Genomic DNA, 25,761 nt, shown 5'->3' with positions numbered 1-25,761 from the left:
TTAAAATTAACGATTAAATCGGCGAATAATGCAAAATCGGCGATCATGAGTGGAACCGAACATTGAGATATTCGCTCATCTCTATTTATTACCATATCAGTGCACCTACAGGAGATACCCCTACACAGCATGATGTCCCCACAGTACTTTCTCCCACAGACCATAACACAGTATGATGCTCCCACAAAAGCATTTCTTTTCCCTGTGCTTCTCTGCTGAGCTTGTCTCTGCTTCCAGTCATATGATCTTGAACATCCTTCAGTTTCTTCCTAGACTGAATAGTGGATCTGATGGTTACTTATTCCACTGTTATATTAAACTGTATGTGTCTCTTAAAAAGATAGATATAGTTGAAATCAGAACAGTGGGACACCGCCCCAAATTCAGGACTGTCCCGTTAAATCCGGGACTGTTCTCAGGTATTCCTTTAAGTTCATTCCAAAGTTTGCTTTTTTTCTGCTGTACAAAATTTAATTTTTGATTCTTTGAGACACAGTCTATAGTATAACCACATTTGTCATTAAAGATAGTAGGCCTCATTTATCTAAAATTTATCTAAAATTATCTAAAATTTCTAAACGAAAAAGTTCATCTGTTGCTTAAATTAACCAGTCAGAGTTCAGTTTGTGATTGATATGAAACTGGCAACAAAAATACGTTTCCTTTTAGACAGTTTTGCCAAATTATTTCATATTACAATATGCCTAACTTTTGTTTTTAGATTGTACGTATATTGTGTTATATATAAAGTGCAGGTATCGGGAGTAAAACAGTGACAGCTATAAGCATGGTCTCATCTTGTAAGAAGACAGAATGACGCAAGCCAAATGCAAAATCATTCAAATTTGCAGTGATGATAAAATCTCTTTATTATCTGCATATTTCATAAGTTACATTCATTTTGAAAAAATACTATAATTTCCCATTATCCACTTTATATATAAGTAATGCTGTCATCAGCAAAGATATACACAGTTTAATTTCTGAATATGTATGCTGTAGATAAATTTTTACATTAAACAAATCTCTTCCGTCTATCTTCCTCTAGGCATGTCTTAACCTTTTAAGCTCCTAAGCATTTAACATTATAACATTAAAATGACAGATACATTCAGCCTTTAAATTTTATCGAAATTATCAAAATCTTTTTTTAAAAAAAAAATAAAATAAAGGTTAAATACAAATCATGAAAAGGTGCATTATTTATACGGGCCAGGTACCGTGTATATATTTTGGAAAATAGACATATATTTCACTATCTTTGGAGTTTATTCTGTAATCAAAACCCAATCTGGTTTTAAAGGGTGAATATGAAGCTTAGACAAGACAGGGTGGGCCTCGCCTTATGTCTCAAAACATAGGCTTAAAATGATTTTGTACACCCAAGCAGTCAACCAGAACCTATCATTTTACAGTGCAGTTTAGTACAGCTAAACTCTGATTGGCTGATATGGACAAAGAGGTCTCCTTTCATTCTGCTACGAAGACCATTATGTATCTCGAATTTAGCCAGGAGTAAGTTGAAATGTCTTCAAAAGGCTACACTTGGCCTAACTCAGCCTTCAGCCTTTTTTATGAGTTCAATACAATGTTTGTAGTTAAGGTGATCCTAAAAAGCGTGAGACTGTCCTTTTTTTCTGTGCTCATCTTTCAAATGCGTTTATTGAAACAAAGATTTTGAAGCATATGAAATCACAGGCTTTCCATGAATTTGCATACCTATGTACAGCTTTAGGTAGAGATCTCTAAAGTAATATTTACAGTGTAAACATCAACTTGTAAATATAAGAAACATATTTGCCACAATTTTCACCTTACGACATTGGTTTTGGTTTGAATACAGAAGTAATCTCTCTGAAATACTATGTCAAACTCAAAAATATAGTAAACTTGTTCTTTTGATTAAACGAAAGGCGCTCTTCAAAGGTTCTAAAAGAAAACAAAAAGAGAAGAATTTTAGAAATACATACTCTATATTAGAAAACAGTTTTCCAAATACATAACTAGAATTCCTTTCTACAAAAGTCAAATAGAAATAGTTCTTGATCATCAGTTTAGTGACTGGACTATCTAATTTTGGAGCTGAGAAGGACTGATGGAGCTGCTACATCAACATTAACTAAGGGTCTAGAGGTGGACGATACTCTGAACATTGCCTGGTGGCCTTCTATGCCATTTGCATAGCCGAACTGCGATCATACAAAGATGTTCATAGAATCATAGAATGGTAGAGTTGGGTCATCTGGTCCAACCCCCTGCTCAAAGCAGGATTCACTAAATCATCCCAGACAGATGTCTGTCCAGCCTCTGTTTGACGACTTCCTTGGAAGGAGAACTCACCACCTCTCGTGGCAGCCTGTTCCATTCATTGATCACCCTGTCAAAAAGTTTTTTTCTAATATCTAATCTGTGTCTCCTCCCATTCAGTTTATCCCATTGCTTCTAGTCTTTCCTTGTGCAAATGAGAATAAAGATGATCCTTCTACAATGTGACAGCCCTTTAGATATTTGTAGACAGCTATTAAGCCTCCTTTAGTCTGTTAAGAAATGCTGCATGAAATACATAATATAAGCAGATCATGTAGCTGCTCTGACGCATTGAGAGAGAAAGCCCTTCCTTAGAGTGTCTCATTCTATCACCTATGTAGGACTCCTCTCACAAGAAAAACTGTAAAACTAAATTGTTGAAGAGATGGTCTGCAACATAAATTAATTTTCATTCAAAATCCCTATCTATTTAATGCTATAATCTAAACTATTTTTTATTATACTTTCATTAAAAAACATTATCCTTACCTAACTACACAATCTAACTGATTCCCCCCCCATTTCTTATCTGATGACCATTTGTTTGAGAATTCCCAGTACATGCTGGGATACTCAAATGACGTGTCATCAGGGAGCAGAGGCTGATGCAAAACATCATTAGCAACCTTCATGCCAGGGGCTGGCCTAGCCCCTTCTCTGTCACTGTGTAATGTGCAGAATGACAGTGCGCTCCCTTGCCAACTCAGATGAGCAATAATGAAGCAGTAACAGAGCGCACTGCAGTGCATGTTCTCACAATACCCAGCATGCAGAGAAGAACGCCGCTCTCCACAAGTCCCGGGTATTCTCCCATTGTGCACTCACAGTGCACTCTGTTACCAGCTCGCTACTACTGATTTGAGTCAGTGAGAGAGCATGCTCTCATTGTGCAAATCACATAGTGAAAGAGCAGGGGTTAGCTCAGCCCCTGAAATCAAGGTCACCGATGACGCTTCATTTCAGGGAGGGATCAGAGGCTGCATCAGTGACCGATGCCGCGGCCCCCTGATGATGTTTCATTTGAGTATATCAGTACTGAGGTTCTGAAACGATGTGCCATCAAAAAGGAAGTAGGGGAAAACAAGAAAAGCAGTTAGATAGTGTAGTTAAGGAAGGATAGGAAAATTTTATCTACAATAAATTAGAAGAAAGTTTAGATTATGGCATTAAATAGATAGGCATTTAGGATGAATATTAATTTACATTTTAGACCACCTCTATAACAAAAGTGGAATTGGCCTTTTAGCAAATAGATAATCAGTGTGCATATATAGAACATTTTGAAGCATTTATACAATGGTGACAGCCCCTCCCCTATGTGTCTTGCCTTTTGGACTCCTGTGCATCCATGTAGGCTGCATATATGTTAAGCCCCCCCAAAAAAATGTTATAATTGGTGACAACTTGTAAAAACATTATTTGCTTAACTTTGTCATAACAAATTATGTTATATGGTAAGATAACATATAGGAATTGGGTAAAGACTTTAAAACAAGCAACAAATGACTATAAATTTGACTTTTTATTTTTATTGCATTGGTGTTGTCGTTTTAATGTTATGTTAAAGCAATTATAACCAATATCATAATAACAATAAATATAATACTATAGGATTAGTATTCAGTGCAGCATTTGCATCTAACATGGTAGCTTATAAATAATCACAGATCGTCAACCAAAATACATTTTTCATAAAACCAATGCTGTGCCATTTTGCCAGTCCTAATATTGTTGCTAAGTTTACTTGAACTGTACTATAACCTAGTGAAGTAACTGATTATATGGGTGAGAAAAAAAGCTAAATCTTGACATATACTGATACTTTTAAAAAAATATATATTGTTATAACACAGTTGATCATGCCCATTTGTGACCATACAAGTGGACTTGAGATGAAAAATACATCTATTTATATAAAGTTGAGTGTATGTATGTGTGTGTGTATGTATCGAGCAACGCCCACTTCACAGAGCCCTGACCACTCCGCACAGCCACAGGGAAAGAGACCCTGGACCAGGGACACCCGACAACAGTTGTGACACACAGCTTGGCCTCATATACATTGCACACACAGCTCTACTGCAGGGACCCTCTGATCCCATGTATATGTTACTATATGTTACTATATACATGTTACTATACTTCACCCAGAGATGTGATATAAGACCCTGCTCTGTGACACCAGCTGACACTTTTACTCCAGGACCAGCACAGCCCTGCATCTGACTCCTCTTCCCAAGCACATGACTGGTCACATGGTCGTGACATCATCACAGGTCCTTTAGCTGCCAGGATTGAGGGCAAAATCAGATATGTGGGGGTAAAATGATAGGCGTGATGGGAAAATGAGAGAAGTGAGGTGTTGCTGCAGTATGAGTCTGTGTATAGAGAAGAGTGAGGCGCTGCAGGTGGAGGCTGTGTATAAGGCCGCATTCACTTGTTCAGTATTTGGTCAGTATTTTACCTCAGTATTTATAAGCCAATACCACGAGCGGGAGAAAAGTACAGAAGTGGTGACGTGTTTCTATTATACTTTTCCTCTAATTGTTTTACTCCAGGTTTTAGCTTACAAATACTGAGGGAAAAATGCTGACCAAATAACGTGTGAACGAGGTCTAAAGGAGAAAAGTGTGGTGCTGCAGAAGAAGTAGTATGTGCAATATAATCATTATAATTTGTTATGACTAACCACAGTTAGTTACTATGCCCGGGCAGCGCCGGGCTCTTCAGCTAGTTTATATATAATTTTAAAATAAAATATTTTTTTTACTGTGTGTTGTTATACTGCTTTAGGAAGCAATCTTCGTAAACCTAATTGTTTCTGTAATGTTTCATCCTTTAGACAAAGGACTGCTTATGGTAAAAGCACATTCACTAGTGTTTGAGGCAGATGGTTTAAGAAGTCTACAATAAAATAAATTTTGCTAAGTCTCAGTGGGGAAATATGATCAGTAATAAATGACATACCAATGGTAGGTGGTTCAGCAACTCATCAATGGTGGCATCATCATAGTTTTCTGAATATGGGGCTTGACTTAGATCGGCCTCTTCTCGAAGGCTTGAAGGGTTGATATCCTCTTGACTATGAAAAATAAGAAGTAGATTGCTTTATATGGCTTCCGCTACCTCTTTGTGCAAAAGGAACACAAGAACTAAATTTTCTTAAATAGGTGATGACAAAATATCCAAATGTCCACCCACTTTTTGTTAAGAGACATTTCATCTTATTTGATAACACCTAGGAAAAAGAACCTGGACCCAAAGATATGTACATGCTGTATACCATGCATTTTGTACGCTGTGAACAGCCAATAAATTGTGTGCTATAAGCTAATTACTTCAAATCTATATACTCATAGTTAGTATATTGCTCATAGTTTGTGGACTTCATTATCTGTGCAATATATTTGTATGCATTTTACAGTATTATTAAAAGAAAAATCTATTATCAGTGTCATATTCAGTTAACCATAGCAAGCCATGTAAAAAAATAGAAAGAAAATACAAAGAAATGGTAAAAAGCAAAAGAGCATGCAAAGTAGGTGGATATAAAAATCTCATAAGATGTGAGTTTCTGATTCCAGGTACTACTGAAAGCCACTATTACGCTACAAAAAATAAGTGTTCTTTGTATGGATTCTCCCATTAGATGCGGCACATAGCAATCATTTCACTTGTCTGTAAAGTATCCAAATTAATCCCTCTAGATAATGACAATCATGACTAAGTAGATGTATTTGTCCCACTGCAATTCTAAGAGTTAGTGGCATTTTAATTAAAGTCCTTCTGCTGCTCCATCAATACCTTCTTTTTCCAGTGAGAACTGAGTTTAAGTACTTCTTTACTGCCATCTGCTTTCTGAATCGACTGTAGTTATCGGTGAAGACAGCGTCAGAGTGACGTTTCATAGGGGCTGGATCTTCCACAACACTGTTGCTGATAAAGAGGAAAAAAAAGCACAAAATATATAACGGAACAATGCAAAATTCACAGTAAAAATGAGGCTGAAATGAATTTTCTCATTATTCATAATTTGAGTAATACTTTTTATATTGCTGATTCGACATGAAGATCATAGCTAGATTACTAAAGAAAACTTACAAAAATACATGTTAATTCATTTTTACACATATTTTTACAAATATTTTCTTATCTTTCAATGAGAATGTAATACATTTGTTTATGTGAATTAAATACTGGATAATTCTAAATGATAGACCTTCCATTTTAAATTGTCATATATTAAAGTATTTTACTAATAGTTAACTTTCTCATTTAAAAAAAACTAATTATATGTACATACTTTCTTGCTTAGTTATTTTACTACTGAGTCTTGAAATTGAAATCTTTACTCACTCTATACATTTCTAAACTGAAGCTTCTATATACCCTTCTAAATTCTACATTATTCTATGGTTTCCCAAATCAGAGACTGTGCTCAAATAATTTAATAGTTGCACACCTGGTTATATAATAAGTACTTTCAAACTTTTTAGGAGTCATGTCCTTTATATAACATCATTTGCTCTTAAAGGGGCTGTACAATTTTTGTTTATTGATGGTCTAATCATTGGAAGGTGGGACACCCAGTACCCCCCTCTGATCAGCTGTTACAGATGCTGGTCAGAAGTTTTGGATGCTGTGGGAACACAGCACCTACATCAGTTTTACTGTGGACACGGCTGGGTGCTGCAGAACTACCCACTATTCAAATGAATAAGGGTTTGATCTGGACAGCACCCAGCCATGGCCACTATACCTTTTGAAGGGGATATCCAGGACTTTAAAAAAAATGTGCGTAAGCACTAGCAGGCAGGTAGTTGTTACCTACTTGCCTGTTGTTGACTGGGGCTATTCTATGCCAACATCGAGCGGTCACAAACTTCCCTGCAGTGTCTTTTCTTGCTGACAGGGCGGGACTGCTGATGTCATGCTGATTGACTGTTGGCTCCCTGCCGCCTAATTGAGGGAAACCGGCTGCTAATCAGCATGACTCCTGCAGTCATGCCCTGTCAACAGGAAGAGAAACAGCTTCTCTGTTGACAGGGGGCAGCTGAATCTCCAGTAGGAGCGGTCAATGACTGGCGCTGTCACAATAGGCAGGTAGTTGCCTTTGTTAGCAACTACATGAATGTTAGTGATTGGGCACATTTTTTGTTTTTTAATTCCCGGATATCCTGTTTTAGGAGCTGCTGTGTTCTAGCAGCATCCAAGAACTTCCAGGGGTCACCGATAACAGCTGATCGACATGGATGTTAAATGTTGCACCCCCCACACAATCAGATTATATTAAAAAGCACTGGACAACCTCTTTAAGCTTTTAGGTATTTATAAACATTTTAAATATGAAATGAAGTGCAGTAAGTTCCATAGGAGAAGTTATTTTCCTGGAAAACCCTTACTCATGATCATGAATGTCTAACATAACACGTATATTTAAAGATATTATGGAACGCCCCGCAGGGCCGGGGGAACTCGGTACCGGGCTTTTCAGGCTCTTTTAAGGGGGGAAAATGTCACGGTGGTGATGGTGACCCGGCTCAACTGCTCTGGGACACATCTCTGCCCGTGGAGAGCTTCACCATCACTGCTGCAGCCATACCACCATCCCAGAGGATCTGCAGTGCAGCGTCGGCTACCCTAGCCGAATACCAAGGGTGGGGTCATGATTTCCCCTTTTCCCCCTACAATTATCCTACCATCTTCCCCCTCATTTGCACTTCCATCTTCTTTAATGGACACCCGGGGCCACGGACCAGGTCACCATCACCACCGTGACACTTTCCCCCCATAAAAGAGCCTGAAAGGCCTGATACCCAGTTCCCCCGGCCCTGCATTATTTATCCCACCATCTTCCCCCTCATCTGAACTTCTATCATCACCACTGGACACCCAGGGCCATGGACCGGGTCACCATCACCACCGTGACACACTTCCCCCCTTAAAAGAGCCTGCGTGGAGTTCCAATTACTAAATAGGACCTTTTAAAAAATAATAAAATTCCTGAGATATGAAGGCATTTTTTACACAGATACTAAGTTCGGTTCAATTGGGTTTCTTTAGCAAGTTGGTGAAAGGAATATCTAATCATTCAATTTATAGCCTGTTCTTGCCTTTAAAAGACTTGAAACCACCAGCTACCTGAAGGACTCATTCAATGTTAATGGACCTCATAAAAATTTCTTGAGCTCTCCTAGAAATGTATGAAGATTTTCATTGCTTCCCAAAATAATGGAAATGGAAGCCATGATGCTAATGTGAACAAAGCGCTATCCTATTATAGTGCTTAAGACACCTTGGTACATTAAGCCTGAGTCATCAGTAACATTAGTTGTGACGAATTCATCAAACATGGTGCACAAAGTTCATGAACCTGGCACAAAATAACAAATTCTCTTTATTGTTTTTAATCTGCTTTTGTGACTTTTTAGCACCAAAAAAAACCTGCAAAACTTTAAAAATTCGTAAGAAATGTGCCAGATTGAAAACTCCAGAAACGTCACTCCACCAGAAGAGGTGTCAAATAATGTGACATTTTGTAAAAGTTATATTTTATTAATTATCCGGATTAGCAAAGTTGTCAAGGAAAAATAAAGAAGAACTTAAAAAGAAGAAACAGCTCAAACAATGGCACAAAAAGCATAAAGAATAAGGCACAAATGGAAAAAGCCACTAATAAGGAGCACATTACTCCTAAAAAATTGGAGAAACAGCAATGATGAATTGGTGGTCATTGTCTCTAAACTTTGCTATGTGACTTTTGTATATTAGAATAGTTTTAAATTTCAATCTGCTGGCACCATGTTATAGAGCAAGCGGAGTAGAGCAGATTGATATATATATTTCTGAGAAAAGGCTCAGTATAACCTGTGTATTAATCTTTAGACCTCTGCTCTTTCTTATATATTCAGTACAGTGGGGGGTCCTACCAGTGACTGACAGCTTTCTTTGTAAAATTGTGCATACAAAGAGCTGTCAATCATTGATAGGACCGCCCACTTGATCAAAAGTCCCAGAGTAAAGGTGTAGATGATTAAAACATGGGCTATAGTGAATCTTTTTTCTCCAAACTATATATCATTCTGCTCAGCTCTCCCTGCTCTATAACATGGTGCCCATGGATTAGACTTCATTTTCATGGCAATAGGTTCCCTTTAAAGAGTATTTTGTGTTTAATGGATAACAATTTGGTCCAGAAATCACATTAGTTGTTAGTATAACAGTGGAAATTTCTCTTTGTCAATTGAGTACGTGTGATGTAACTGAAAATTCAAGGATTCATTCTTAGAATTTCACTAGCTTCCAGTCTAGGATTATACTTGTGGGCTTTAAATCAGTTTGTACATTTTCATTTATAGATCCATAATAGATGTATTACTAAATCTCACCTGACTCTCTTGCCAATTAGAGATTCTAAATATCTTCTTGCAGACAGTTGACCCAAGAGCTTGCTATATCCACTAGTGAAAAGTCCATCGGCATGTCGTGATGTTCTGGCAAAATTAAAAAAGTTGAAGCATGTCACAATTAGGCCAAGCAGCATAACATTGTAAATAATTCTACAAGGTATTAAAAAAGGATATCAACACTGAGCCATGGTAAATATCTGGGATGAAGATGTCTATAGGCAATGTTTTTTCAGTATTTTTCCATCCAAGACATATTAACAAAAAAAATAATCTCTTAACATTTCAGTCTTCACTTCCACTTATTGCTATGCTTAGTACAGGTTGGTTGTAGCTATATGATGGTCTGTATGACATCCTTTGAATAAGCAATAATTCAACACGATTCTCGAGATTTTGATATTTAATAACGTCAATAATTAAACATAATCTGTAATCCGGTGGGAAACCCTGAGAACCTCTTTTTAGCTGATGATATCCATGGTTATTGTTTTGATTAGCCAGCCTGTCATGAAGTCACGCCTCACTACAAAAATGTCGTCAAGCTAAGTCAGCTAATCAAAAGAGGAGTGGGGTGCTAACGCATAGGAGTACTCCCACCTGACAGCCACAAATAATTGACGTGGCCACTGGACAGGGTCCAGTTATTGCCTCTAATTCTTAGTTGGGATTTTGCAAACGACTGGAACAAGACCTTCTGCATTAGGCTTACCCATGAATCACTTACACTGATGTAGTGCAGAGTTAAAGGGAACCTGTCATGTAAAATAACAATATTAACCTGCAAATCTGGGGTTAATCTGCAGGTTAATAACATTGTGACACCCTACTGGATGGACAATACATACTTCATCCTGAGACAAAACAGTGGCCAATATTTACATCATGTTCATTGCAGTTGTCTGAGTTTTTATTCAGCATAGATGTGAATGTAGAGAATGAATTAAATGGCTTATACTTGTTGAAAGTTTGTATTTCCGATGACAAAGGAATGAAATGATTAATCCTTGCATTTAAAGTGGTTGTTCCTTATACATCATACATTACCTACCCACAGTATAGGTGACAAATGTATGATCACCGGGAGTCCGAGCACTGGCATCCGCTCAGATCATGAGAGTGTGGGTCCAAAGTCACATGTGATTGGAACAGTTGTGAGCATGTGCATGGTGATAGTGATATTGCACATGCTCACTACATAGAAGATGTTGGGCCTCCACTCCCAGCAGAAGGATTTCTAGCACTCATACATTTATCATCTATCCAGTGAATAGGTGCAAAATGTTGTTAATGGGACAAAACCCTTTAACAGAGAAGTTTTATGACAAATGTCAGTACTGATTGATTGCTGTGTATTACTGATAATTTGCTCTTCAATCACTATACACTATGTTACTGACTCCACAAACCTATAGAAGAAGGTTCATTATACAGATCAGAATTTTAATAATATACTTTAACAATCAACCTTAATCTGTAAAATAAAAAGCATTGATGCATTTGATAATGAATGCATATGGAATACGCAGAGCAAATCATCCATAGGATACCAAAGTAAGGAATCTGGATATTACATATAGCTCATATATTTGGTATACCTGCCGACTCCTTGTGCCATGTCCAGAAAAAACTTGTCATTCTCTGGTAAAGTGTTCTGCAAAATGTCTGTCTCTTGTTTTAAAGTCCCTTGTGTCTGATCAGCTTCATTTGTTCCCTCAAAGGATAATCTGTTTCCAAGCCTAAAAGTAGTGATATGTTATTTATATGAAGCACAATAGAGAATGTATTACAAATTATCCCGAATTTTGCCTATAAAGCTAAATTAATTGTTTCTATTTACATCACTGTACCCTTAAAGCAATAGTTGTGCGGTGAGCTCTTTAAAGGGGTTTTCCTATATCAAATTTTTTTACTGGCAGTGTTAAAAATAATAAAATCCGCTGTAACTTTTACTCTCCCCAGGTCCAGTCTCCGCCACTACTCTACCAATTACATAAAAGCAACAGCAATTTTGTCACATCTACAGCGCTGCAGCCTATCACTCAGTTCAGAGTATCTGCACATGTAGCCAGCTGATCTCAGTGATTGGCTGCAGCGCTGTTGATGTGATCTCACCCCAAAAGCCTGTACATATTCGCTAGAGCAGAAACAGAGAGGAAGTGCTGGACTCAATGAGGGTGAGTACCAACTTTTTATGGTGGCACAGAAAAATGTGAACAAAAAAAGTTTAAATATGCAAATTGTCTCTTCAAAGAGGAAAAGGACTTGAAATCTATAGTGCCACCTACTGGAAGTAGTAATCCTACAAATCAATATCAACCCTTTAACGAGCCTTGCAATACGACTAAGGATAAAAGCCGAATCAGAATCTCAATTTGCAGATACGGTGTTTCGGGGTTTTGCCCCTAATCAGTGCAAAGTATGAGATCTGATTTGGCTAGGTCTCATACTTTGCACTGATGAGGGGCAATACCCAGAAACTCTGTGTTTGCAAATTGAGATTCTCACTTGGCTTTTATCCTAAGTCATATTGCAAAGCTCGTTAAAGGGTTGATATTGACTTGTAGGGTCGCTACTTCCAATAGGGGACACTAGAGTTCAAGTCCTCATCCTCTCTGAAGAGACAATTTGTATATTTAATTTCCCAGAGGAGCACGCAAGGCGTTTAAGTCTCCTCATACTGGTATGCCAACTTACCCCTTAAAAAAAGGTTGAAAGGGAAAAATCCCTTTTAATAAAGTCATAAAAACATCTCACATTCTCTGTCATTAAACATTTTTATTTCACTTGTTATAGTTGTGGAAATGCATCTTGTCTGTGACACATAAAATCCCAGCCTCTTGTTTTGCCTGTTCAAACATCTCAGTATTTCTAATGATGCCATATTCCATTCAGACCAATGGGAAAATACATGGACAAATTGATATCATAACTTATTTAATGAAAATATATTAAAGGCGTTGCACACTTATACAATCCCTTTTCGTTGCTATACTTGCTTGAATTTTGTAGGAATAGTCCCATGACCACGTCAATGGGGTGGAACATAAAAGTCCCAAATTCTGGTCAGAAATTCTTGGTACGTGTCTAGGTGGATCATTTTAAAAAAAGCTGATCACTAGGCTTGAGATTTATGAAAATAGTCTAAAAGACATAATCTTTGTTAATCAGAGGAACCAATCACAGCTCTGCTACATTTTTCAACAGTAGAATATATAAAATAAAAACTGTGCTGTGAGTGGTTACTATGGGGAAAAAATACAGTTTTGTAGTTTGTTTTCATGAGTTTCATAACTTTTGTAGATTGCTAGCTAGATTGTGCTGCGAAATCTGGAAACAAGAGTGTCATTTCCCTTCTGTCCCTCCACGGATGATACAAAAAATGCCATGCTGACCAATAATTCAGTCTACTACTTGTACAATGCACGGATATGCTGGAACCCCTGAAGAAGGTGAAACACTCTTTGTAATCCGTTTTGTCTCTAGCTAATTGAAAAGTACTATGGATGACGGTAATTCAAAATGCCCTAATAGGTTGCCTAAAAATGACAACAATCCATATAATATTGTATTAAAAGAAGAGAATGTACCCAAAGTCCAAATAATGCTTTTCAAAACACCACTCCTAATCAACTGAGTCACAATTGCAATGGAAAGATTGGAAAAGATGGGAATCTCCATTGGCATTGCTTGGGGTCTTAATATCGATTAAGTGATTTAAGTCACTGTGCAGATTGTTGAATGCTCAGTTTGTGTCCACCAGTCATGGGTTAGCACCTAATCTACAATGGACATGCTAATAGATGCCAGACGTCTTCATTTGTGCTATTTGTTGAATGCTAGCTAAGTGTAGGGCTAGCTATCCTTTCAGAATTTAATTAAAATATTGTGAAAAAAAATTGCCCGTTGCAATCTGTAAAACTGGTGTTAATTTGATATTGGCAGCTAAATTCTATACTCAAAGTAATCATGTGAATTACTGCAATTAACATGCTATAGCAAGGTCTGGTGAAGTCATGGATCAAGGTTACAATTGACTATCCATCTGCTCTAAATACTATTGACTTTCATTTCATTTTCTAAACATGTATACAGAATTAGACATGACTGAAGAATTCTAGCAATCTATGGAAGCGTACTGTATGACATGGACCAGAATATAAGGTTTAATAAATGGAGTTTGTTAACATATCGGGTGTAATAAATGGTGTTTACATATATGTGTATATATATATATATATATATATGTGTGTGTGTGTGTTAGTAGTTATGTCGGTAGAGAAATTACAAGTATCACTATGCATAAATATGACTTTGTATAAAGTGCTGTTTTTAAAATTAAAGAGCTTTGTTTCCAACTATTTCATAAGCAGTAATGTAGTAACTGGGAGTGATCAGAGCACAGACTTGAAGTTTTTGGGGTATTTCCCCACTGCTGCCCGCTGTCAGCACAATGCATACCATGTGTCTGCCAATTCGTGAATTCCAATCCATATAGGAAACAATTTCAAGAAGTATTCTACCCACACAGGAAAAAGAGCGTCATTCCCAGTGAAGACAAGGGTGTATGTTCTCTGGATTCATTCATACAACGCGTTTCGAGGTCGGGATGACTCCTTCATCGGGTATTATTTCAATAAGTAAACCTTTCTCAGCGGTTCCCGTGTCTCACTGTCATTTCACGTGAAGAATGCTCTAATGTCGTAAACTGAATTTTCTCAGGATCGATGGAGAAATGCCAATGAGACTTTTACTGATTATTGTTTTGCATCATATCAACAATTAAAGATTGCTTTTTATAGAGACCCCATTTTTTGAATGACTAGATATTTAGTACCAAAAATTAACTGACCTTGCCTTTGAACTCTGCCCACTGACTAAGTATTGAACATAAAAGTGCAACTGACAGTACTGGGGACTAAGTAGTAGACTTTATGTTCAATCCAAAAATTCAAATAAACTTGTGTTTAATGAAAAACGGGACCACTCTGTAAAAACTCTGAGTATATAATGTCATATTGCCAAAATTCATAGAACAAAAGGTTTGAACTCTAGAATTTCCCTTTATCCTGTACGTAACAAACAACAGTGATTTCCAATGCAATGCATTTACAAAGCATACATGATGCAGACATCCAGCTTTTGGTATGTATTGCTTTCTCTTTGACGAGTAGGATTAGAAAATCTGCAAATATTTCTTACCTGCTACTAGAATACGTCCCTAAAGGAGGTAACGCCTGTGCTCGAAGGTAGAAAACGCTGAACAGGGTAAAAGACACCATAAGGTGGAAAATGCTTCTATGTTCCATTGCTTCAACCCTGATAGAACACAAGACATTTCTCATCATTTCTTAATGCTTAATGCTCCCAATGAAATTGAAATTTTATTAACAAAATTAATAAAAAAATATGAAAAAATGCATAACAAACTATGTGTATTTCTTCTATGTAAATGTTCAATAATCACTGTAAATGACTGCGATGATCTCAATGACAGCATCATATTCATAACTGCTTCCACAGAAGTGTGCCTGCTTCTTGTATTAGTAATCAAAGGCGTAAAGTTAGTTATTAAACTATTGACTATATTCAAATACTTCTATATAAGATGTATAGCTATAATTATCTATCTATCTATCTATCTATCTATCTATCTATCTATCTATCTATCTATCCTAAAAGATCAGGCAGCTTTCCAGGAAAAAAAAGAGGTGACAAAACTGACTTTCTTAGGTGACAAAACTGTGACAATGGTTTGGTACAATGCACAGTGAGCTTCTTTCAAGCCTTGGAGTTTGTATATAGCATCCAGTGGCTCAGTGTTGAAGGCATGTACCCAAGTAATTGTTTGGACTGGTGCTGTTTAAATATTTTTTTTTATCTATCTCCTAATATCTATCCAGAGATTACATATATAACCATAAGCAATACATGTAACACCTGTTATTGTATGTTAAGTCTAATTTTCTATCTGTTATATTTGTAATTTGCCCCTCCTATTTTTATCTATCTTTCTATCTATCATCTATCTATCTATCTATCTATGTCTGCGTATCTTTCTAGCTATCACTTTCTATCGATCTATCTATCTAATCTATCTATTCGATCTATCTATTCTATCTATCTAGTCTATCTATTTTAGCACTCTCTATCTATCTATCCATTTATCTATTCTATCTATCTATCTATCTATCTATCTATCTATCCCATATCTATCTATCACTATGTATCTATTCTATCTATCTATCTATCACTATCTATCTATCTATCTATCTATCTTTCACAATCTTTCTATTTATTCTATCTATCATCTATCACTCTATCTATCTCTCTATCCATCCTGTCGTCTAATATATCTAGACAGCTATATAATACTTTGAATCTGTGAATAATATATGTATACATACCTATGCACACACTATTTGTCCACTATCACGTATGTCATATCTGTCCATTCATCATCCATAACGTTTAGCTTATACAGTATATGTATACAAAATATTATACATGTTTCACACATAACTGTGTTCTATTCTATATCTCTTGATGTATTTATGAATCTATGTATCTATTATCCATAACATATTTATGTATATGGAACATATAAGAAATGTAATTGTTTTTAGCCTAACTCTATATATCATCACATTTAACAATCATATATTCTGCAATGTATTTTTTCTCATATATGAAACCAATGTATCATACTTAGCCTCTAGTCTATACCTCATAGTTGAGTCTATCATATTTCACATCTATAGAACGATAGAATATCTACTGTGGACATATTTTCTCAGAAGTTCATTCAGAAGTTCCCTGAACTGCTCTCCTGCACATTTCAGCAGCTCCTCTGAGTTCTCTGCAGTACAGAACATGGACACATGAAGGTTTTCTTACTTACTTAAAGTGCAGTTTCCCTCTCCCCAGTTGTATGTCCTTAAACCAGTGCTGACTTTTCTGAAGGTCCCTTTTTTATAACGGCGAGGCTCTATCCCTGGTGCTGAAACTCTTCGGCAGGTCTGTGGGGAACAGACAGATGTGCGGCTGCCGCTGCTGCTGCTGGTGTGGCTGCTGCTGGAAGCTGCCTGTGATCTTGGCTGCTCTCCTCCTGCGCTGCACACAGTGTGCACTTGTCAGCCAGCCTGAGAACGTCTCATTTAATACAGAAACATGCTCCTATAAAACGAGTGGGAGAGAAGGGCTGGTCAACAACACCAACTCAAGTGGCTTATGTGAAGACGTCACTGCACGTCCCAGGAGGTTACACTAAAAAGTCGTCATCGCCTCCTTGCTTAGGACTGCAGCTGAAGTCCCTGAGTGATCAATGGATTCCACAATACATAACTATGTGGCTGGTAATTTACTTAGATAATGACTGATTGCACATCGACAATGTCATTAGCAGCTCTCCCCTTGTAACTGGACCAGGCAAGTGGTCACACAACAGATGATACATGGCAGCCTGGCTGCTGTGGACATGGTATACATTACACAGGGCTATACTCGTGTCCCCCTGCCATTAATTCTGCACAGGGGCTTATTTATTACCAAGGGAAAATTGATTTACTGATTCTATTTGATTCACAGAAAGGATTTTAATTAAATATGAATATTTGGCAGACACAAAACGCCTAACATCTCATTTATAAAATGTTTCCCTATTTGTTGCCATGTTTAATCCCATGTATTATCATTTTACTATATAAATTGCACCTCCAGATTATTTGGTGATGTACATTATAAAACATTAGCTTATAATCCTGTATAGGTGCTTCACATAGATCTATAGGCGTACGAAAGAGAAGGTTTCATTAGTGTCCATTTCTGGTATCACTACTTACTGTACATCATTGTGCAGATAATTCTATTCTGCATATCAGGGAGGACAAATGATGTGAGTAACATGTGCCACCACAGAGGAGCACTACTTATTTATTTGCTCATTGTGCTTTATTATTAGTTTGGTTCCCACAGCCCACAACCACATACAGATAAATAATGTTTACACTGTGTATATATATATATATTTATATATATTCATATATCTACATATAGTCATCACTCACATCCCTGTCCCCATTGGGGCCCACAATGTATTTTTCTATTTTTGATGCCTTAACGCGATTTCATAGGACACCTATTAACCAATTGATCGTTTTTTTCTTAAACGTGACTGGGAGGAAACTACATAAATGGCTTAGATGGGTGATCCAAAGTCAAAGTAAATTTCATGCTAAATCCTTATCTATTTAATGCCATAATCTAAGCTATTTTCTAATATACTTGCATTCAAAATTCCCTACCATTTCCTCAGTGGCGTATCCGGGGGGGGCAGCCGGGGCAGTTGCCCCGGGCGCAGGCAGCAGGGGGGCGCAGTCGGGCCGCCCGGCCGCCTAATGCAGAGGTCTGCTGTGTCTCTCCCCCGGCGGCTGCGTTCTGCCGCCCCCAGTCCTGGGAGTCGGCGGTTCTCTGTGTCGGCTGTCAAGCTGACAGCCGACGCAGAGAAGGAGGCCGCGCCAACTCTCAGGCAGCAATTGCAGACGCCAGTACAGCTCTGACCGCCGGGTCAGAGCGACGTCAGCAGAGTGATCAGGTCATGTGATCACGCTGCTGACGTCACTCCCCGGCGCCCAGAGCGAACGCTGGTGGTAAGTGTGCTCCTCTGTGGAGCTGAAGAACCACCGAAGATGGGAGATGGGGGTTAATGTGGGGATGGGGGTTAATGTGCGGATGGGGGCTAATTGGTGGAGATGGGGGTTAATGTATGGGGATGGGGGTTAATGTATGGGGGTTAATGAGTGGAGATGGGATTAATGTGGGGATGGGGGTTAATGAGTGGAGATAGGATTAATATGGGGATGGGGGTTAATGAGTGGAGATGGGATTAATGTGGGGATGGGGGTTAATGAGTGGAGATGGGCGTTAATGTGTGGGGGTTAATTTGGGGATGGGGGTTAATGATTGGGGGGTTAATGAGTGGAGATGGGGTTAATGAGTGTGGGGGTTAATGAGTGGAGATGGGGGTTAATGAGTGGGGGGTTAATGAGGAGATGGGGGATTAATGAGTGGAGATGGGGGTTAATGTGTGGAGGGGTTAATGAGTGGGGATGGGGGTTAATGTGTGGGGGATTTGGAGTGGGGGTACATAATGTGTGGGGAGATTTGGAGTGGGGGTACATAATGTGTGGGGGGATTTGGGAGTAGGGATGAGGGGTTATTGAGTGGGGATGGGGGGTACTAAATGTGTGTGGGGGATTTGGAGTGGGGATGGTATTTAATGTGTGTGGGGAAATTTGAGGACACAAAATGAAGAGTATGAGGAAACAGTATGGGGGATGGGTGCAGACAGTAAGGGGTGCGAACGGGTGAATGTATGTGGACACAGTATGGGGAGTTGGGGATATGTGTGAGCAGACAGTATAGAGAGTGAGGGGGTAAATATATGAGGAGACAGTATGAGGAAGGAGGGGAATAGTGTGAGGCCACAGTATATTGCAGATATTTTTATTTAGTAGCATTATAATGACACTTCTATCTTTAAGGGGATCGTGTGGAGATTTGCTGCAGAAGACCGGAGAAGATGGAAGTCTGCAGAGACGGCTGTGGATGAGAAAACTCATCATGGGTTCCGGACAAGAAGAAGAAAAGGAGAACAACTCCAGAGATGACGTCATCTATAAGGTACCTGGGTGTAAATATTATTTGTGATACTGACTAATTCTCATGTTTTTATTTGTTAGGAACATTAAAGGGGTTGTCCAGGTTTGTGCTGAGTCTGCAGTCATTCTATATGACTGCAGACTTCTGAATTCTCACAGTGCCCACTGAACGCTGTTAGGATTCTCTCGTGCCGGTAATTTACATACATGCGGTCACATGCTGACTAGACGTGTGGCCTCACTCAATGAAAATGAACGGAGCGGGGCCAGGCACGTCTAGTCTGAATGTGGCCAGAAGTATATAAATCACATACTTGTGCTGACATGACTGTATATCGGCAAGGGAGAATCCTAAAAGTGTGCAGTGCATTCGTTGTGAGAATTCAGAAGCTGCAATGTCAGGATTCAGCGATGCAGGTTCCAGTGTCATCACATGGACATTTCACTCATATGCGATTTTCATAGTTATGGTCCTGTGACAACGAGCTTCTCTTCCTGCTTTCAGTTTTTTACTGAACATTGAGAGCATTAGGAAGAGCAGCTCGTGGGTACATGACTAACTGTGTAAGTCGCATATGTACTGGGGGGGCGGCGCCGAACCAAATTCTTGCCCCGGGTGCCAGAAAGCCTAGATACGCCTCTGCATTTCCTAACTACACTGTCTAACTGCTATTCTATTTTTTTTTTCACTTTCTGTGCGATGACAATTCATTTGATTATCCCAGTGCATGCTGTGAGACTCACAAAGTGTGATCAGGAGGCAGAGGCTGTGGTCACTGCCACAGCCTCTGTTCCCTCACTGAAACAAAGCATCATCAGTGACAGGGCTAGTCCCTGCTGTGTCCCTTTGCGCTGTTCACTGTACTATAAGCACTATCACACCGTGCTCTCTCTGATTTTGGTTCAGCTCAGTAGTAAACAGCCGGTAATGGAGCAGTGTCACAGTACCCACCAGCAGGAGACCAGCGCCGCCCTCGCAAGTGACGTGACTGGTCTCCTGCAAGGCAAGTATTGTGACATTGCTGTGTTGTTGGCTGGATACTACAGAGCTGAGCCAACCACAGAGCACAAGCTGTGATTGTGCTTATGTAGGAGGATGGACTCATATGTGGATCTGTCTGAATGTAAAGGACAAATGTATATGTTCTGTAACCATTACATGTAAAAGTGAAGGAGTTGGAGGTAAATTGTATCAGCTAGGGAAAGGTGGAGTTTGGTGATTGGCCACTAGGGGCAGACACAGTGCAGGAAAAGGAAAGGTCTTAACAGCGTGCCTATGATGATCCTAGATGCCTCGGCACAGCCGGAGAGCTAACTAAGCCTAAAGCAAGAAAGGGGAAATCTAAACTGCCCCGGAGCAGACCCCAAAGGAATAGATAGCCCCCAAACATATATTGTCGGTGAGACAAGATGAAAACACAAACGCAGGCAGGAAAATAGACTGATCAAATGATGGGGCCAACACTGACTAGACAGGACAGGAAAGGAAAGACATTGTCTGCAATCACACAAAAACCCTGCAAAAAGTCCAACACGTCTGATGCACAAAAAACACTGAAGTCGCACGACTTCGCCCCCACTATATCAGCACTCTGGTATATTCTGAAAGCAAAGCAAAAAGAGACCAATATAACAGGGGACAAAACAAACTGGCACAAGTAGTAACATATGGGTGGTGATTCAGCACAGCCCCAGCCGGAGCTGGCTGACCCACATAAAGCAGAGATAAACCAAACCAGGTCAAATGCAAACAGAATAGCAAATAAACCACTTAGCTGAACCATGCAGGGACAGAGCAGGGACATCAGACCTCAGGAGGCATAGGAAGTAAATCACCAGCAGGGATAGAGGGAGTCCGCTGTCTTAAATCCCAATCTGAAACCCCAGATCTCCAATCGTCATCCTCATTATCAGGTGGCCAGCCTCTGTCAACAAGATCAGCTCCACTACCTCGAGTAGCCACCAGAGGGAGCCCAGAAAGATAACTCGCAACCCCTCTATCAATCTGACCAGCTCCACTACCTTCAGTAATAACCAGAGGGATGCCAGAAAGAGAATTCAGAAAAGCCATTGCTGACGCTGCCTGCGGAACCATTGGGCCCGGAGGCTGGTCCTGCCAGATGGTGGGATGTAGAACAGCAGCAGACTCCAGGCGATGGGACAGGAAAGAGCAGAGGAATGGCGGGGCCCTTCCCGCAGGTGGAGACTGGCGACATCGAGCTCACCCAGCAGGAGAAGGCCGGTGACATCTCGGAGACTCCGGTCAATCGAATGCCCCCATTCCCAGAGGAGCTGCGGAGCAGCCAGAAGGAAGCCACAGCTGCGGGGAAAGTGAGCATCTCCCCACCCTGGCCGGTGGCACCACAGATAACGCCCACCTCCCCGCCCCATACAAGCTCTAGGCCCAAGGTCCCCGATATCGATCCAAAGCCTCCCCGCCCAGCTCTGTCCTGTTCTACTTCACCAACCAAAGGGGGTGCCAGGCCTAAGGTCCGCGCTCCTGAGCCTCAGCCTCCCTGTCCGGCTTCCCCTCGCCCAGCATCACCGGCTCCTGACAGATCCGCGGCCTATGCTGGGCCGGCTGACATCACCGCCATCAACCCCCAGCCTCTCCACTCAGCTTCTCCTCGTCCCGCATCACCGGCATGAAGCGGGTCTGCGGCCTATACGGGGCCATCTGTCTGGATCTCCGACATCATTGCCCAGAAGAAGTCCAAGGAGCGGGAGATCTGGGCAGTCCTCCATGAGAACGGGGAAACAGCCATGTCTGTTCCCCGGAGCCATGGGCGGCTCGTCTATACCAACGTTGAGCGGTGCTACGGATTCATTAAAGAGACAGAGACTGGTCACAAAGTCTACCTCAATGCGGCCTCCATCAAGCATGGGAGGGCCCTGCAGATGGGGGACTGGGTATCCTTTTATAAAGAATACTGTCCCCGCGGCTACTATGCTGTGGCCATGATTGTATACCCGAAGAGTACGGAAACCCGTAAAGGGCAGGTGGACTCCTGGGTCTCGGGCACTAAGGACACTCGTGACACAGGGACTGCCAGACATCCCGGGGGCTCCACAGCTGTGGAGTTCCCTTCTGCCGGCAGGGAAAATCGGCCATCAGGAGACAGCCCGGAGCACCGCTGAAGCAAATGGACTACCGGGACTGCTGCGCGCTGTTGCACAGCATGGGGACTGTTCCGCGTCCCCTCGGGGGTAAGAAATCCTGTCTCCTGACACAGCAGGGATGTACGGAGTGCTTCCCGCACAGGAAGGGGGAGCACAGTTGCCAAATGTTTGGTAATGTTTTGACAAAGTTGAAAAGTATACATATTTAAAAATGTTGCAAATATTAAAAATGTTATGGATGAAAATGTTAACATGTAGATATCTAGGAAAAAGTGAAATGCCTGCCATGACAAAATGTAAAAAGAAAGCATACGAAAGTTTGAATGATGCTTAATGACTTGGTGCGGACAGCGGTCCACGGATGAGGTCCTTGGTGGGGAATATCCTAAGTAGGAGAAGGGGAAACAGGCCTGGAAGGCTCCACTGCAGCCTCGGATGTTCCACCCTTAAATCGAAGGATACAGATTGTAAAGGTGTAATACCCTATAAGGTACAGAAGGGGAGGCTTCCCATTGAGGAGTCCGGGTTGTCCTACCCCAAGCAGCAGGGTTGTGTAAAGGAAACAAAAAATATAAAGAGGGGGGAGACTTTCCGTTGAGGAGTCCAGATTGTGTTAACCAGTGGCGTTGTGTATAAAGAAAAGAGGGGGCGACCTCCCGTTGATCCCAAAGTGTGTCCGGGACTTCCTACCCCCCAGAAAAGGTGTGGGAATTGTCGTATAGGCGCAAGTGCCTGTGAGCAGCCTTCAGCAACCCAGAGCTTAAGTGCTCCAGGCTCTGCCCAGCATCCTGTACAGAGCTGAATTGTTCCAGGCTCTGCTCGGCAACCTGTCAAAATGGACAAGTGGAAAATGGTTGAAAAGGGATACACCAAAAAGGGAAAGGTACAGGATTGTTGGGGATGACAATGGTCACAGGAAGGGTGTATGTAGGAGGGTGGACTCATACGTGACCTGTCTGAATATAAAGGACAAATGTATATGTTCTGTAACCATTACATGTAAAAGTGAAGATGTTGGAGGTAAATTGTATCAGCTAGGGAAAGGTGGAGTTTGGTGATTGGCCACTAGGGGAAGACACAGTGCAGGAAAAGGAAAGGTCTTAACAGCGTGCCTATGATGATCCTAGACGCCTCGGCACAGCCGGAGAGCTATGTTCTGTAACCATTACATGTAAAAGTGAAGATGTTAGAGGTATTTTGTATCAGATAGGGAAAGGTGGAGTTTGGTGATTGGCCACTAGGGGGAGACACAGTGCAGGAAAAGGAAAGGTCTTAACAGCAGCTGAAGCTAGGAAACGCAAAGTCATGGTGGGTGGAGTTACGGGGACTGAGAAGGGGAATTCCAGAGAAAGGGAATAAAAGAATGGAGAGTCCCAGAGACAGTCAGACAGTCGGGGGGTGGCCCTGACTGCTGCAGACAGAGGATGCCTGGGGTACCAGATGGCTGGACACCAAAGAGGTAGTAAGTGTCGCAGCAGACGGACGGGCTTGACCAGGGGAAGCGCTATGGCCGGTGACTTAGACAGGCACAGTAAAGGAACCTAGAGGGCCATCACATCAGAAGGGGAAGGAGGAAGTGACAGGTACCCAGGTCAGTGTGCAGGAGATGTCGTATTGCTGTGGATGTCGGAGAAGACAACCTGAATAAAGAGAACCTGACTGAACATTCATCTCCTTCCGACTCCAGTCTTTTCGTAACCGGAAGGGACCACCACCCCAGTGGGCACATGATCCTACACTTATTGCACATTGCACGTTGCACAGGGACACAGCAGGAATTAGCCCAGTCACTGATGAAACTTTGTCCAGGGAGGGGGCAGAGGCTGCAGCAGGGACCATAGCCTCTACCCTCTGAGGACACTTTCTGTGAGTGTCCCAGCCAGCACTGGTATACTCAACAAATTATCATCACACAATAAGTGAAAAAAAATACAATACCAGTTAGGCTACGTTCACACTTGCGTTAGGAGGCTCATTGTATGCTCGGCGTGAAGCTCTGCCCCCTGCTGCGCCTCCTCCGGTCAGCTCCACCTATGGGCATATGACGCTGCATGCAACCTGCATACCCTATCTTTAGCATTGGGTATGCAGGCCGTGCGCAGGTATGCTTTTGCCGGCGCATGCGTCCTTTTGACGGTGCGCTGACCTGCACCAAATGCTAGTGCTGGCCAACTTCTTCTGTACCAGTGCCTCCATGCCTTAACCCTTGCTGACCATGTGATTCTGCCATGGTGGAGTTCCACAGCTGTAGTGAATAGCTGTGTGCTGCTGTGGCTGCATACAAAACCGAATAAGAAAACAAAATGGGCATACAACCTATAGTAAGAAAATAACCAAATAGTAGTAGTACGTGAGGGCAGAGTAGGAGAGGAGCCCAGTGTCGGACGGAAATGCCAAGGGCCCATCAGTAACATCAATTCCAGCTCCCCACTTTTCAGCTACATGCAAATATGACTTTATCATCATTTACAAAATTCTGCAGCAGTAATTTGGGTAAATTGTTAAATTAATAAGATGCTGCCTTTGTCTGTACTGTAGATAGTGCTTCAAGTATATTGTGCCAAGTACTGCTCATATAAGAGGTTGGTGACAAGCTCCTGCACAGGGACCCATCAGAGAATTCTCCTGTTCTGTGGGCCAGTACAAGCCTGCACTAGTTCAGACTAGTCGGGCTCCTGTCCTGCTCTGCTCTTTTTCATATTGAGAAAGTAATTCACCTCACACTCTTGCTCTAAAGATGCAAGGAATCTATTCTAAGTGTACATATTGCAAACATATGAATAAACAGATGCAGGGAAATAAGTGATGTGATATTTAATGTTTCAATCCCTTGTGGGTCTTTGTCACAACGTTGCTAGGGGAGAAGAGAAACATATAATTAGTGCCAAATAATGCAAATAAACATAATACAGTTGTGGCCAAAAGTATTGACACCCCTGCAAAAGTATTGACACTCCTGCAATTATGTAAGATAATACTCAGTTTCTTCCTGAAAATGATTGCAAACACAAATTCTTTGGTATTATTATCTTCATTTAATTTGTCTTAAATGAAAAAACACAAAAATAATTGTCCTAAAGCCAAATTGGATATAATTCCATACCAAACATAAAAAAGAGGGTGGACAAAAGTATTGGCACTGTTCGAAAAATCATGTGATGCTTCTCTAATTTGTGTAATTAACAGCACCTGTAACTTACCTGTGGCACCTAACAGGTGTTGGCAATAACTAAATCACACTTGCAGCCAGTTGACATGGATTAAAGTTG

General features: G+C 40.7%; 1 protein-coding gene across 1 annotated transcript; it reads right to left on the bottom strand.

The window, feature by feature from the left end:
• Window positions 1–851: 851 nt before the first annotated feature.
• VIP (vasoactive intestinal peptide) lies at window positions 852–16,892 on the bottom strand. Its single transcript, XM_073557692.1, has 7 exons — window positions 16,615–16,892; window positions 14,916–15,032; window positions 11,312–11,452; window positions 9,696–9,800; window positions 6,112–6,243; window positions 5,275–5,389; window positions 852–1,929 (listed from the first exon to the last, which is right to left on the bottom strand). The coding sequence occupies exons 2-7, from the start codon at window positions 15,020–15,022 to the stop codon at window positions 1,921–1,923; spliced, it is 609 nt and encodes a 202-aa protein (XP_073413793.1). The 5' UTR covers window positions 15,023–15,032; window positions 16,615–16,892; the 3' UTR covers window positions 852–1,920.
• Window positions 16,893–25,761: the final 8,869 nt, after the last annotated feature.

This window comes from Dendrobates tinctorius, unplaced genomic scaffold (genome assembly GCF_039654945.1).
Source record: "Dendrobates tinctorius isolate UK_male_01 unplaced genomic scaffold, ASM3965494v1 ptg000250l, whole genome shotgun sequence".
Taxonomy (NCBI): Eukaryota; Metazoa; Chordata; class Amphibia; order Anura; family Dendrobatidae; genus Dendrobates; species Dendrobates tinctorius.
Note: the sequence above shows the minus strand (reverse complement) of the source record. Positions and strands in the feature narration are given on the sequence as shown.

Bases quoted from the DNA above. Each gene is read 5' to 3' on its own strand.
- VIP (XM_073557692.1), bottom strand. From the start codon at position 15,022: ATGGAACATAGAAGCATTTTCCACCTTATGGTGTCTTTTACCCTGTTC. The intron at 9,801-11,311 runs GTATACCAAATA...TAATTTTGCCAG, and splicing joins ATGGCACAAGGAGTCGGCAG to AACATCACGACATGCCGATG. The intron at 5,390-6,111 runs GTATTGATGGAG...TATTTTTCATAG, and splicing joins GTTCTCACTGGAAAAAGAAG to TCAAGAGGATATCAACCCTT.